The sequence below is a fragment of the Accipiter gentilis genome, chromosome 8, assembly GCF_929443795.1.
Source record: "Accipiter gentilis chromosome 8, bAccGen1.1, whole genome shotgun sequence".
In the NCBI taxonomy this organism is placed as follows: domain Eukaryota; kingdom Metazoa; phylum Chordata; class Aves; order Accipitriformes; family Accipitridae; genus Astur; species Astur gentilis.
Genome location: NC_064887.1, coordinates 36,778,732 through 36,791,771, shown reverse-complemented (window position 1 = coordinate 36,791,771; position 13,040 = coordinate 36,778,732). Strand labels below are relative to the sequence as shown.

General features: G+C 53.2%; 1 protein-coding gene across 1 annotated transcript; it reads right to left on the bottom strand.

The window, feature by feature from the left end:
- Nucleotides 1-3,030: 3,030 nt before the first annotated feature.
- PRDX6 (peroxiredoxin 6) lies at nt 3,031-13,018 on the bottom strand. The gene is made up of 5 exons (XM_049809341.1): nt 12,867-13,018; nt 10,725-10,881; nt 5,910-6,056; nt 5,161-5,307; nt 3,031-3,714 (listed from the first exon to the last, which is right to left on the bottom strand). Exons 1-5 carry the CDS (start codon nt 12,956-12,958, stop codon nt 3,583-3,585), a joined length of 675 nt encoding a protein of 224 aa, XP_049665298.1. The 5' UTR covers nt 12,959-13,018; the 3' UTR covers nt 3,031-3,582.
- Nucleotides 13,019-13,040: the final 22 nt, after the last annotated feature.

Genomic DNA, 13,040 nt, shown 5'->3' with positions numbered 1-13,040 from the left:
TGTTGGGCTCAGTGACTGGCCGTAGCTGTGTGCCTGAGCTCCAGGGCTGCCCCAGCCTGCAGGCAGGCTCTGGCTGAGCCCCCGGGCCATGCCCATGTTCATCTCTTCGGGCTTCTGCTGGGCTTCTGCGCCTGATCCCTCTCCGACAGCTGTATTTGATTCACTTGACTCTGTTTGATGCGTGGGTTGTCTTCGTGGGCATTTCCCGGTTAAAAAAAGAAGAAAAAAAAAAAAAGTTTGCAAAAATTGTTTGCAAAAAAATACTTTGCTAACAATGTTTGCAAAAATTTGCAGGCATTTTGCATGTTCACAAAAGGTGCGTATTCACACTTGGGTGGAGGTGCTGGGTGAGTGTCTGCCAGTAGCACTGACCGGTGGAGCCTGGGTGCAGGGCTCATGATGCTGAAGCAAAGGGGAGGGAGGGAGGGAGGGAGGGAGGGGGGCGGTGGGTGAGAGCTCCTGCGTGCAAGTCTGGGTTTGGCTCACGTCCCCATGGCCTGCAGCCGTACTGATGAGGACCCTGAGTGGGCGCACCAGCTGCAGAGCCCACGCCAGGGACGAGCACCCGGACCCCGGGGCTCGGTTGTCCAACCGCCCCATGGGACCCCTTCCTTGTGCCCCCCTTTTGCACCAGCACCCCGCTATCTCAGGGAGGGGCAGGTCACAGAAATGCCCACCCACACACTCCCCTTGCCCTGAGTCTCGGGGTGCCCCATCCCCTCCGTCCTTGTCTTCGGGTCACTTATTTATTTATCTATCTATTTATATATCTATTTATTTATTTATTTATTTATTTAAGGTTTAAGTTATTTATTGGTATTTATTGATGGCTGGAAGTTGGGGGGGGTGTCATTTCTGCTGCACGGTGGGGGCAGCTGGGTCCCCCCCTGCCCAGCCCCCTGCATTTTGGGGTGCTGCCACGTTTGGGAGCGCCGCTGGGAAGGGTTCTTGTGGGCCCCTGCGCTCCCATCCCCTTTTGGAGCTGGGGGGTAGAAAGGAAGGGGAATAATGTTGGTGCCTGCAGGGAGGACACCCGGTGCCTGTCCCCTTCCTGCAGAAGCTCAAAGGCCCCTGTGCCCCCTCCCCAGGCGCTGTGCTCCCTCCTGTGCCCGTCCGTATTTATTGACCCGGCCTCCTGGCATTTCTCCCCGTCCGTATTTATTGACCCGGCCTCCTGGCATTTCTCCGTTCCACTCCTGCTGGATTTGCTGTTGCCAATTTCCGGAGATGGTGAGAAGAGCCAGGACGTGTGGGTGTCGCTATGGAGAAAAGACCAAACCAGGTATTCTGCTGCCACGTGGGGAAAATCGGAAGGAGAAGAGGAAAGCTGGTTTTGCAGAGTGCCTTAAACACAAATGACTTTACTGAGTAGGGGGCTTGGACTTCTGTCTCTGGATATTATTACCAACTGAAACAGATGTTGCATTTCACTTCTCTGGGATTAAAAGAAAACCACTCGAGCTGTACTGGAACCAAACCCTGTGTTTGCTTGAGTCCGTCTGGCTGGCTTGCACCTCTGGGGCCGTGGTGGTGTGGGGGAGCAAGCAGGAATTCATGGGTTTTTGGCCGTCAGCCCCTGCCTGGCTCAGCGGCAGGACCAGCAGCTGCCCCTGCTGGCTTTAAGCCCCGGGTCTGGTAATGGGACTCGTTTCCCCTTGTCCCGACTTGCAAGCGGCTTCTCTGGTGTCCCGGAGAGGTTGTGCTTGTCCTGCTGTGCCCCTTCCTCGGGGATGCTCAGAGCAGCCTGTTTGCACAAAGCTTGCTGTGGGGCTGTGTCCTCAAGCTTCCAGAAAATTGGGCAGTTGGCTGGAAAGCTTGTGGAGGGGCAGACAGCCCTTTTTTCCCTTAGGAAACCAGATCAAGGCCAGGGCTTTGTGCTGAGGGACTGGCAAGAAACCCAGGAGTTCATGCAGCCCAGCTGTGGGGAACTAGGGAAGCTGCCAACCTTGATAAGGCTGAAAGAACTACACAGAAAAGGGATGGTTCCCCTTTGAAACTGCAGATCTCCCTCCCACTTCTTGTAGAGTGAAAGAAGGGAACAAGAGTCAACCCAGAGACCAGGGTTTTTCTTATAGTAAAAATAATACATGGGGATAATGCAGAATTTCATAACGAAGGTTCATTTAAAAGTCATTTGGGGAAAAATACAAATATTCACTGTATAGTTCCTGGAGGCAATTAAATATTAATATATACATTTTTTTTAATAACAAAAGAGGGAGGTCTCTGAAATGCAGCCATATTTGGGGAAGGATATCCTCAGCAGGGAGTCCTGGCCTGCACACTGGGGTGAAGGAGGACAACGATGGGTGCTGGGAGAAGCCAGTGGCTCTGGATGTTGTCTGAGGACCGATGGGCCACATCCCAGGTGAGTGTGGGTGCTGCTCTAGGCTTAGGCCCTGCAGGATGCTGGAGGGTAGCTCATTGCATCCAGTGCATTGCCTACCATGAACATCAACCCTACTAGTCCCTGCTTGCTGTGGGGTGCATTTGTGCTGAGGCAGCCAATTTCTTTAACAGCTGCTCGTTTTGAGTGTTGCTGATTGTGCTGGGCACCGAGAGATGCTGGCAGGCAGCCTGTGAGCTATTCAGTAAGCGGGTTTCTTTCCTAGTGTTATATTAAAGCATCGCTCATCTCCTGACAGATCCCCAAGATGTAGGTGCAGAGGAGCAGGGGGGAGTTTGCATCGCTTGTATCATGCCCGCTTGTGCCCTGGGAAGCAGGGTAGGACTCCCAACGCTGCAGCTAATGGCAGGCCAGGCTGAGGGATGTTCCCTGAGCAGACATGGCCTCCTTCCCACCATTGAGGCTCTGCTGCAAAGCAGGGGCAGCAGAACTGCCCCGTCTTGAGACTATGTGCCCTATGTTTCCAAAGTGCTTTATTTACAGAGCAAGAACAGGGTCAGTCTGTGCCACTGCCACCCACCCAGGAGCATGGGCATACATCCCAGCTGCACAGCCACAGGGAACAAAGTAAATCGTTCAGGGTGCCGTGGACGCCAGTAGAGGCAGACGAGGGATACTACAAGTAGTACTGAAGATCAGTTTATTTGCTCTATTCCCTCTTCCATAAATCCTGAAAACAACTTCCAGCAAGAGATGAGAAAGCAGTTAAGAAGTGAGAGATTTGGCTCTGCAGCTCCTCCCCACACACGAGACCGAAGGTGTTAATGCGTTAGTGACGGCTGCTCCACAGCTGCTCCAAAGGCACACAGCAGTTTGGAGCCCCTGAAGCTCCCTGATGGGAGGCATGTGAGCCCACCAAAACACCCCTCCCAGGCCTGGCTGCTGACACCACACCTCTCACTGTGCCTCTAGGAAGAGCCGAACAGGAGAGACTCCACAGTGCAACCGCTTCCTTGTGTGGCTGATTCAAGGCAAGAAAACACCCAGGGTTTTAGTTTTGAGGGGAAGTGGGGGATGAAAGGGATGGGGCGGATTGGTTTAGTATTGTGATGCACCATCAGGGTGACAGTACGAGGCTGCTGATCACATGCTGCCAGGGAGGCCAGAGCTGGGCACAGGGAAGGCTCCTGATGTGGAACGACCTGCAGCCCGGCGGGATGGATGGGCAGACCCCTTCACTCTGGCTGCGGGGTGTAACGCAGGTACTTCTTGCCCGACGGGAGGTCCTTCGTGAAGACTCCTTTGGGAAAAAGCTTCTTGGCTTCCTCGTCAGGTAAGGTAGGCACGACCATGACGCTGTCACCAGGCTGGGGAGCAGAGGAGAACTGTGAGAGCTGGCGGGCTTGCATGCAGGTGGCACGTCCCTGCTGGCAGGTGACACTGCTTCCCTGTGAACGCTCAGCCCCAGCACCCCAGGCATGTCCACTGCAGCTCTGCCTGGAGCCGGCAGTGAGGACTGACTGGGAGCTACACCAGGAGGCGTGGGTGATGTCGAAAGGGAGAGCTGTGCCATCTGCCAGCCCTGCCAACGGGATCCCACAGCCCAACTTCCCCACAGCACTCCCATGGGAACAGAGTGTAACGAGAGGGGAATTTGGGCATCTCTACAATGCAGGAGGGAGCACAGCTTGCTCGAGTGTGCTCATCCATTCCTATTGCTCAGGCACCTCTGGACAGGGGACGCCAATCCCCCTTTGGCGTGCTAAGCCCCCAGGGAAAGGTGTGCTTCCCTCTGGGAGATGAGCTGGTGGGTGAGCTGGCCCCACACTGCTGGGAGCTTATGCTGCAGGAGACAGGAGTCTTCAGACGCAAGGCTGCCTCCACGCTCTGCTTTGCCCCAGGAAGTGAAGGTGCAGTTTGTTGTACACTCACCACACGCACACTGGTGTTGAGGGGTGCCGATAGCCTGAGTTACTCAACCTCTGAGGCTTGTGCCTACAGGGCTTTCCTGCCCAGATGGAGCAGGTGGGTGTTTGGGACAATGCTCTGGGAGGCTGGTCCTGTCTCATAACACAGTAGGACTTCTCCAGGACACCCTCTAACAGCAGGAGTGTGTCCTCTGGCTCCAGACAGGCAGGCTTCCCCAGGAACAGCTGTCAAAGCCAGTGGCAGGACAGGTCCAGGAGCTAAGCAGCTCTGCTGGGCTGAGGAAACGCTGGCTAGCTAAAGCAGCCAGACTGTGCTGCTTGTTCTTGCTTTATCTTGGCTGCCCAAACTGTTTTGGGGAGTTTTAAATAATGCTACCAAACAGGGATGGCTACAACTAAGCAACTTCAACTAGTAATTTTCCACAAGGATAGGACTCAGCTGTGTATGTACTGGGCAAAGTGGGGCCATGCCCATACTGGCCCTTCCTGGCTCAAAGGCAGGCAAGCAGGGAGCTGGCCCAGGCAGTGGTGCCCCATGCTTGCTGCTTTGCTGGCTTTGGGTGGAATTTGGTACACTGACACTTGGTAATGCCCTTCCTTATCATAGACAACAAGGGCAGGACCTGCCCTGACCCAAAGCTCAAGTACTGATAGTCAGAAGGGCCAAGGCCAGCATTTGCCGGCACCAGGGACTGAGGGCAGGGAAAGGAGGTTCCTATGGCTGACTCCAGACAGCAACAGCCCTGGGGCCTGGGCTGAGATCCAACTCATATCCCAGGACCTCAGCAGCTTTCCCCAACCTGTGGGTATCCCTTGAAGGGAGGCTGTTTGACGCTTCAATGCACGTTTTCAGTGCCTGGCTGTGAGCTTTGCTCCCTTCCTCACCTTCCAGTCCACAGGGGTAGCGACCTTCTTGTATGCCGTCAGCTGCAGGGAGTCCACCACTCTCAGGATCTCATCAAAGTTTCTCCCAGTGGTGGCTGGGTACAGGATGGAGAGTTTCAGCTTCTTATCCGGGCCAAAAACAAACACCTGAGCACAGGGAGACAAAGTCAGGGGCTGGGCAGAAGGTGTTTGTCCAACTGCTCTGCTGGATCTGCTCAGTCCTGCTGCTCCTCCCTTTCATGGGGGGTGGCTTGCTTGATTGCAGGTGTCTGGACAGGGGAGATGCCATGGTGGGGATTTCCTACAGCAACAAGTGATGCCGAAGCACAGGGAACATGGTGTTTGCTCCAGGAGCTCCTGTTTCCAATGCCAGCTTGTTTTGCTACTTGAAATGTTTCCTCCCTTTGACCTGTGCCCTTCTAATGCAGGCACAGGAGGACAGAGGGGAAGTCCAGCAGATCACACACTTTTGTCCCCTCTGTGTTAGGATGGGCACAACCAGGATGAGCTGGCAGCAATAGCAAGATGAAGCTGTTGCCAAAAGGCCAGTGCTGCACCAGCCTCTTCCTGCACTACAACCCATGAATCTAGCCCAAGGAAGTCAACCTAGCTCCTGAAGATGGTCATGTCCATTCAGGTAAGCTGCCCCCATTTTCAAGCCCAGCCCCATGGACACAGGGCAGGATGGCAGGCAATGCCTACTGCCGCGAAGGCTACCATGCAGCAGTGCTCCAGGGCCAGCTACTCACCACACGAGCCGTCAGGGGCATGCCATCCTTGTCCCGCTCATCTGGGTCCAGCATGCCCAGCTTGACAGCAAGCTCCCGGTTCGCATCAGCAATGATGGGGAAGGGGAGTTTCTCCTCGGGTTGTTCCCCATTGTATGCGTTGATGTCCTGCAGAGATAAAACCATCAGCATGCTCATGCTCCCTGTTGTGGGTACCACCATGGGAGACAGAGGCCAGGCAGGGAGACCTCTGTGCAGGCTTTACATGTATGGGGCAAGCTCCTGCAGAGGGGCCATGCAGAAACATGTTCAGCAGCTGCCCTACAGGAGCTTGTGACTTGCTTGGCCCCAAGGCCTCAGGCTGGGGCAGCACAGCCAGGGGCTCATGGCCCTCCATGAAATTCCTCTGCTTCCAGAAACCAGGTGACAAATGAGAAACCTGCATGCCAGGCCAGACTCTGCTTTGTTCTTGGAGGTTAGTTGTTAGGCTGTCTATGCTTACACTCTGTCGTTCACCTCTGGAATTGTCTGTGGACCAGCTGCTTTGCCCAGGCAGTGGGTACGGAGAAACAGGGAAGTCCTGCTCATGCTAGTGACACAGGGAGATCTACCTGCCCTTCCCTGAAAAGGGAGGTGTCCCTCTTCTAACCCGCTCACAGTAAGTGATCTAGCACTACTGACAGATGTATTGGTGTCACTCCTGAACTGGACTGTGCTCTTAAGGAGAAGTTTCTCTAGTGGCAGAGCAAACCAGCAACTCTACAGCTAATAAAGGTCAAGTGTCAACACTTCACAGGTCTTGTGCGAGGGACCAGCTCCATTCTGCACATCACTCCTAGCTTACTTAACTAAAGGGTCTTTAAAACAGAGTGAAAGTCTGAGTGCAGGTGCTGGGACACTGCACGCTCCTTTCTGAACCATAGTTGGAAAAGAAGAGAAAACCATCCCTGTCCACAGCTATGCAGGCTCTCCCTTGTGACCACAGTTTATGAGGTTGCTCCCTGTGCTAGTCCAAACTTGACCTGCTTCATGGTGAAACTGTATTTTGGGTGTCTCCAAATCTGGTCTGGACTTGGTCAAAGCATTCAAGTTATCCTTGCTGTTTGCGGTACCACCTGTATGGGTCATGCTGAGCCACAGCAGGGTTGGGAGGAGCCAGCTCAAGGCAGCACAAAGAGAACAGCTGCCAGCTTTAAAGCAAGTTTAATCCAAGGTTTCTGCCCCAGAACAAAGCTGCCTGTTCCTTCCACCCTCCTTATGCTACAAGGGGACAAAACTGCCTCCAGCGCTGACACAAGCCTCCCGCATACCACTGTGGTATGTTATCAGCTGAGCTGATAATCTGAATGTAAAAGTCTCTCTGCCTTCCCTGGGCTTTGAATGTGGGGGAACAGGCTGTGTCCTGCTCAGAAGGAACTCGGGGAGGGCAGGGTTGGAAATGCTGCCCCTTGGCACTACCCACTGCTGCTTAGAGCATGACAGAGGCAGCAAGAGCAGGCAGGCCCTGCGCCACTCCTCAGCCCTCCTAGGCTGACAGTGGTGACTGGGGCTGTAACCCTGCCCCGGCTGCTCAGGATGCTGCAAACAGGTCAAGTGGTGCACACGTGGCAAGATGTTTCCTTTCCAGCTTTTCTCTTTGCTTGTTTTCTCCCCAGGGCTTTCTGAGTCAGCACTACACTGCAAAAAAAGGGGCTGTTTATCTGGCTGCGTTGTGGTCAGGCCTGCCTTGGTAGGAAGGAATTGGTTCTATTCCCCTGCAGACCTGCCTTGTCAAAGCAGAGAGAGAAGGAAAGCAGAGCTGAGGAGGCCAGCCCAACCAAAATGCTTCTGAATGCCCCACAGAGTCACAGGAGGCTGCAGATGAAGGTCAGACAGTGACACACTCCCCCACCACTCTTCAGAGTGGGGGCTGGAGGATGAAGAGAGCTTCTGAGACGCAATATCCAAATCCTGTGGACTGTAACTCGTTCCAAAATGCATGCAACTTCATGACCTGGGGTCCTCTGTACAAAACAGCCTCACAAGCCCCACCCTATTTTGCAATAAGATACCCAAGACTCACTCACTTCCCTATGAACTATTTCTCTTTCCAGAGCCCAAGCTGAAACCAGACATCACTGGAGTGATTTATTCACCCCTGACTCACCAAGGCAAAGGCATCAGTGGCCAAAGAGAGCATTGAAACCTCCTCTGACATGCACAGCACATCCCAGTCATCCCTGCTTAAGGAGCTTATGCATTCATCCAACCCTTGGAGAAGCAGTGCACAGACTGGGAAGTAGGAGAGCGAGATCAATCCCTGGCTGAGCTACAGGCTTCCTCTGGGTCCTGGAGCAAGCCTCTGGGTCTTGGCTAGGGATGGCTAAGAACAGCAGTGACATCTTTGGCTGGGAAAGCAGAGCTGAGCAAAGTGACATGAGAATTATTGGCTATACTCTGGTCCTACCTGGTCCCACCTTTCCAGGCCCCATCTGCCCACTGAAATTTGGCAGCAAAGCAAGCAGAAGGTTCTTTGTTGTTTCATGCAGGATTTCAGCCATTCCTCCTGCCCACTTGCTTCCTCACAGGCTGTGCTTCAGGTAAAAACAGCTTCATCCTCTCACTACTGCTAGGAGCTTCATCCAAAGAGAAAGCATAGGTATGTAAAAGAACATTACAGAGAGAGGTCTGCCCAAAGTTTTGCTCACTTCTAGGAATTCTCTCCAAGTTAAGATCTAGTGAAGGGAACCTGCAGTTTCTAGATCTCAATCTAGCATTTAATGAAGACTGCTTTTATCCAGACAGGCAGCTTCTACCAAGGCTTGGTATCTCTGTTTAAGCTCTTTTTTTCCCCCATGGCTGGGCAAGAGAACCTTTGGTGCCCCGGTCTCAGACTTGCGGCAGGCCCTAACACTTGCCTTCCCAATTCAGCTCTTTAGCTCTCTGCGTTATCTGAAGTTCTTCTCTGCTTTGCCAAGGACAAAGGAAAAGGATCACATGTATAGGCAAGGTCTAAGAGCCAAGCAATCGCATCCCTGTCCTCTCTTATGTCCTCCACAATGCATGCATGCTGTGTTCATTGCTCCTCCATGCTCCCCATACCACTCATGGTGTCACAGCCTGACACATCCTCCCATTCCCAGGCTGAAGAACCCCAGTTGCTCTGCACTGAAGCAAACCTCTCTCCTCCTCTGCACCTCTTCTTGTTCCCCTGTAGTGTGTGAGATGGGCAGATTTCAAACACAGGATGCATGAAAGACTCCAGTCTGCTATGGATTTGTTCTCACCAGTTGGATCTTTTGCTCTGGAGGACTTTCACAGTTTTGTGGGGTTTTTTGACAGATGCTGAGCTGACATTTCCAAACCATTGTCTCTGAGTCCTCTTCCAGCCTGACAGAAAGCTCACTGCAGTTTTGACTGCTATCCTCTGCCTTTCTCCACATTTGTTCTGGAAGGTTTTCCAAAAGTGCTACTCTGCCTCCCATCCGTCAGCATTGAGAGGCTGTTCTGCAGCTTCTGGTTTTATGAGAGGTTGCGCTGAATAATCCCACAGCATCAGCAAAGTCAGCTTGTTGTTTACCTCTTTTCCAGATCACCTGAGTATGCTGAACCCCACACATCCCTGCAGACCCTCGAGGGAGCTCACTGCTTCCCTCCCTTGACACAAGTTATTGCTTCCTCCTGTCTCCCTGCAGAAAAGAGCCTGCCCTTCACAGAGCTGATTTTGTTGAAAAGCTTCTTGGAAATTCAAGGACTTTGTACAAGTCAGCAATACCCTATAGTTATTTAGAGGGCTTTGGCCAACCAGGAGATGAGACTGCCTTACAAAAGCACAACCCAGACTTTCTGTTATATTTAATGGGATGTTATCTGCTAATTTGACTGGTAGTTTCTGCCAGTTTGACCAGCACAGAAATGACATTTACTGGTGTGGGATCTGTATACTGTTTTTCCCAGGCCCTTCTGAGGCTTGGTGGGACATCGGCCGTGCATGGCAGGTACAGAGGTCAATTTAAGCAATAAGGCAATTAGGTAATTTCTAAAGCCAGTCAGCCATGAAACAATGTTTGAGTGTGGAAATTTCTCACTTTTACTACTTCTTAATGCATGCATGTCTCACCCCTGGAAAATGCATGAGAACATTCCTCATTTTAACAGCAAAGAAAGAGGCCCAGCAAAGAATGTTCGCCCAGGGATTTTTACACTCTGGCCCTATCTGTCTGAAATGCTCCTTTTACACCCCTACCACCTATGAGCCCTGGAGTCACACTCCCTGGCAGCACACCATTGCTGAGACTGCATTTGAACTTTTTCATTAGTTCCTTTTATATTAGTTCAGCAAGCTGTTTTGTTCTGATCTTTTTTTATACTCCCTCATGATGGTTTTATATTGAATATTCTCCTGTTTGTGGTTTTACGTTTAATATGTTTGCTCTCTTTTTCCTGCCTGGGCGTGAATCGCACCCTTTGAAGACTGCCTGTTCCCTTCAATGCCTCCTTTCCTTTCCTGTTTTATTACTGGACTTTTTGAGCGTCTGTGGATAGACTGCCTTCCTCTGAGCTTTTAGCACCACCTTCACGTTTTACCCTTTCAGGTGTTGGTAGGAGAGCAGTAATACTGTTTTCCTTGTGTCAAAGTGTCAGTGCATAGAGTGCCCTGGACTTTGTGGAGCACTCCATGAAGATGAAGCAGACCTTCCTGTTCCTGCTCTGAATTTTAGCACCTCCTATCCTACACACTTTGGGATTCGAGATATGTAGCTCCAAGTGTATGCTCTGTTCTGTCTGGGCTTTTCCTCTGGCCTTCAGAGCAAGGCAGCAGTGCAAGCTCCCCCTGCGCCTCCACATGCCTCGTACCTTGCTCCAGGAGAGGTGGTCTTGGACACTGTCAATGGAGAGCGCGATCATCTTCACATTGCGCTTGCTGAACTCAGGCGCCAGCTTTGCTGCCCGGCCAAGCTCTGTGGTGCAGACGGGTGTGAAGTCCCGTGGGTGGGAGAAGAGAATGCCCCATCTGAAAGAAGAGGGCAGGAGATGGCGTTAGGGTGAGATGTCGTTCCGGTTTGTACTTCAGACAAAAACTTGTACAGACTGCACTGCATGGAGACTAGTGTGGGAATGGCACATCTCTCTAAGTGGAAATCCTGTCCTGGGAACTCTTCCTTTGCTATCGCTAGAAGCCTTCACAAGACGAGCCCTGTTCATCATGCTCTGAGAAACTCCCTGCACCTCACTCCCCCTCTCCCTCCAGGATCCCAGAGGGGATGCTGGAATAGCCCACGGTTCTTGATCTGGAGGTAGACACCATGCTACGTGAGGAAGTTTGGGGGAGCCACATGTACACTCTGTACCCCAGAGACCACAGGTGCGAGGGGATGTAGACGTCAACCTGCCAGCCATGTTATTGCAGAGATCGTTACTGATTTACAAGGCTATTCGCTATCCTGCCATCACCTCATCAACTACCGTTGAGGAGAAACACCCATGTATATCATGCAACTTAAAAGAATGGGATAGGACCAAACCTTAACCCAACCACTGCCATGAGCTGCCAAACATAATGAAAAAATAAGAATTAATCAACTACCAGGGGAGGCCAGAAGTTAACATCACATTATGGCTACAGTTATAACAATACTGCCACCTCGCTTTTGCCCACCGCTTCCCATCAGTGGATCCTGCAGTCTTTAGAGCAGGCAAATACTAGTCAACCCACTTTACAGGTAAGGCAACTGGTGCAGAGAGAAAGGCAGCCCAGCAGCAAGACGGGCTTATGGCAAAATGGCTCCCAGCTCTCAGGAGTTTCCAGAAGCTAATGCACAGCCTTAAAATTCCCTGCCAGGGACTTGTTGCACCCTTTCTCAGCTCAACGCTCACCGGTCTTGCTGCACCACTCTTCACCTGGCCCCCAGCACTCAGTAAATACAGCCACATGCCACAGCAGCTGGGGAAAGTCCTGTCTTAGAGATCTGGGAACAGAGCTGGAGGGATCAAGTGAGGCACCCTGCAGCTCTGCCAGAGCCGCGTGATTGCCACGGCTCACCATGAAGTTATGGGGCTGCTACCTAGCCATTGGTGCTAACAAGCCTCTTTATACAATAAGTATACTACTTGAATAAAAAGGCAGCAAACCACGGAGTAGAAGCTGGCCAAGAAAGCTGCCATGTGGGTGACCAGGCTGGAACAGCCAGTTTTAAGAAGCCCTGCAGCTTATTTTCTCACTAAGAGGGATCCTTTTTTCCCCATTTGCCCAAGCTCACAATGCTGACAGAAGTGGACTCAAACACCGATTCAAGCCTGCCAAACACTGCCGAGTCCCAAACATGCTGTGCCAGCACCCTCCCGCTTGCACCAGAAACGGAGCGATGGGCTTTCGGGGAAAACACATCAGGCTCAAACAGGACCAGACCCCTTTGCCACCGCTCCCTTACACACCTTTGCACGCCTGGGCTCACCCACGAGGGACGTACGTGACACACGGGCTGATCTCTGCGACCGGCCTGGACTCTGGCAAGCCTGGCTTTGCCCTTTCCAGAGCACTTCTTCCCTCCCCTCCACGGCTCGGCTGACCCGCAGCCAGCTCGGCTCACCCTCTTGTCCCCGGGAGGGGATAAGGAGAGGGGCTCTGCCCGCTCGCAGGGACCTGCGGCCACCTCGCCACCGCACTCCCCTGGAAAACAGCAGTGTGTGTCCCCGGGGGGTTGCCGCTGCGCCTCGAAGTGGAGGGGGGGGGGGGGGGGGGGAGAAAAAAAGCAATTTTTGGAACAAGCCCCTGGCACGGACTGGCCCGACTCTGCCTCCTCACGCCGTGGGAGTGACACGGCCCACAAGGTTCCCACACGCAATTCACCGCCGTGCTCGTCTGGAAGGAGAGCCTTCGCCCTCGGCGGCCCGGCCCGGCCCGGCCCGGCCCGGCGGGAGGACAACCGGCCTCGGGGACCGCTGCTGCCCGGTGAGCGGCCCCTTCCCCCCGCCCCGGCTCCCCCCTACGGTGCTCACGAGTCTCCCAGGAAGTCGTGGAAGCGGATGCGGCCCTGCGTGGTCTCCGCTTCAAAGTTGGGCGCCTCGTCGCCCAGCAGCAGACCCGGCATGGCTCCCGCTCCCGTTCGCTACCAGGACCGCCGCCGGCTCTGCGCATGCGTGAGGCCACCGCCCCCCCCCCCTCCTTCCTCC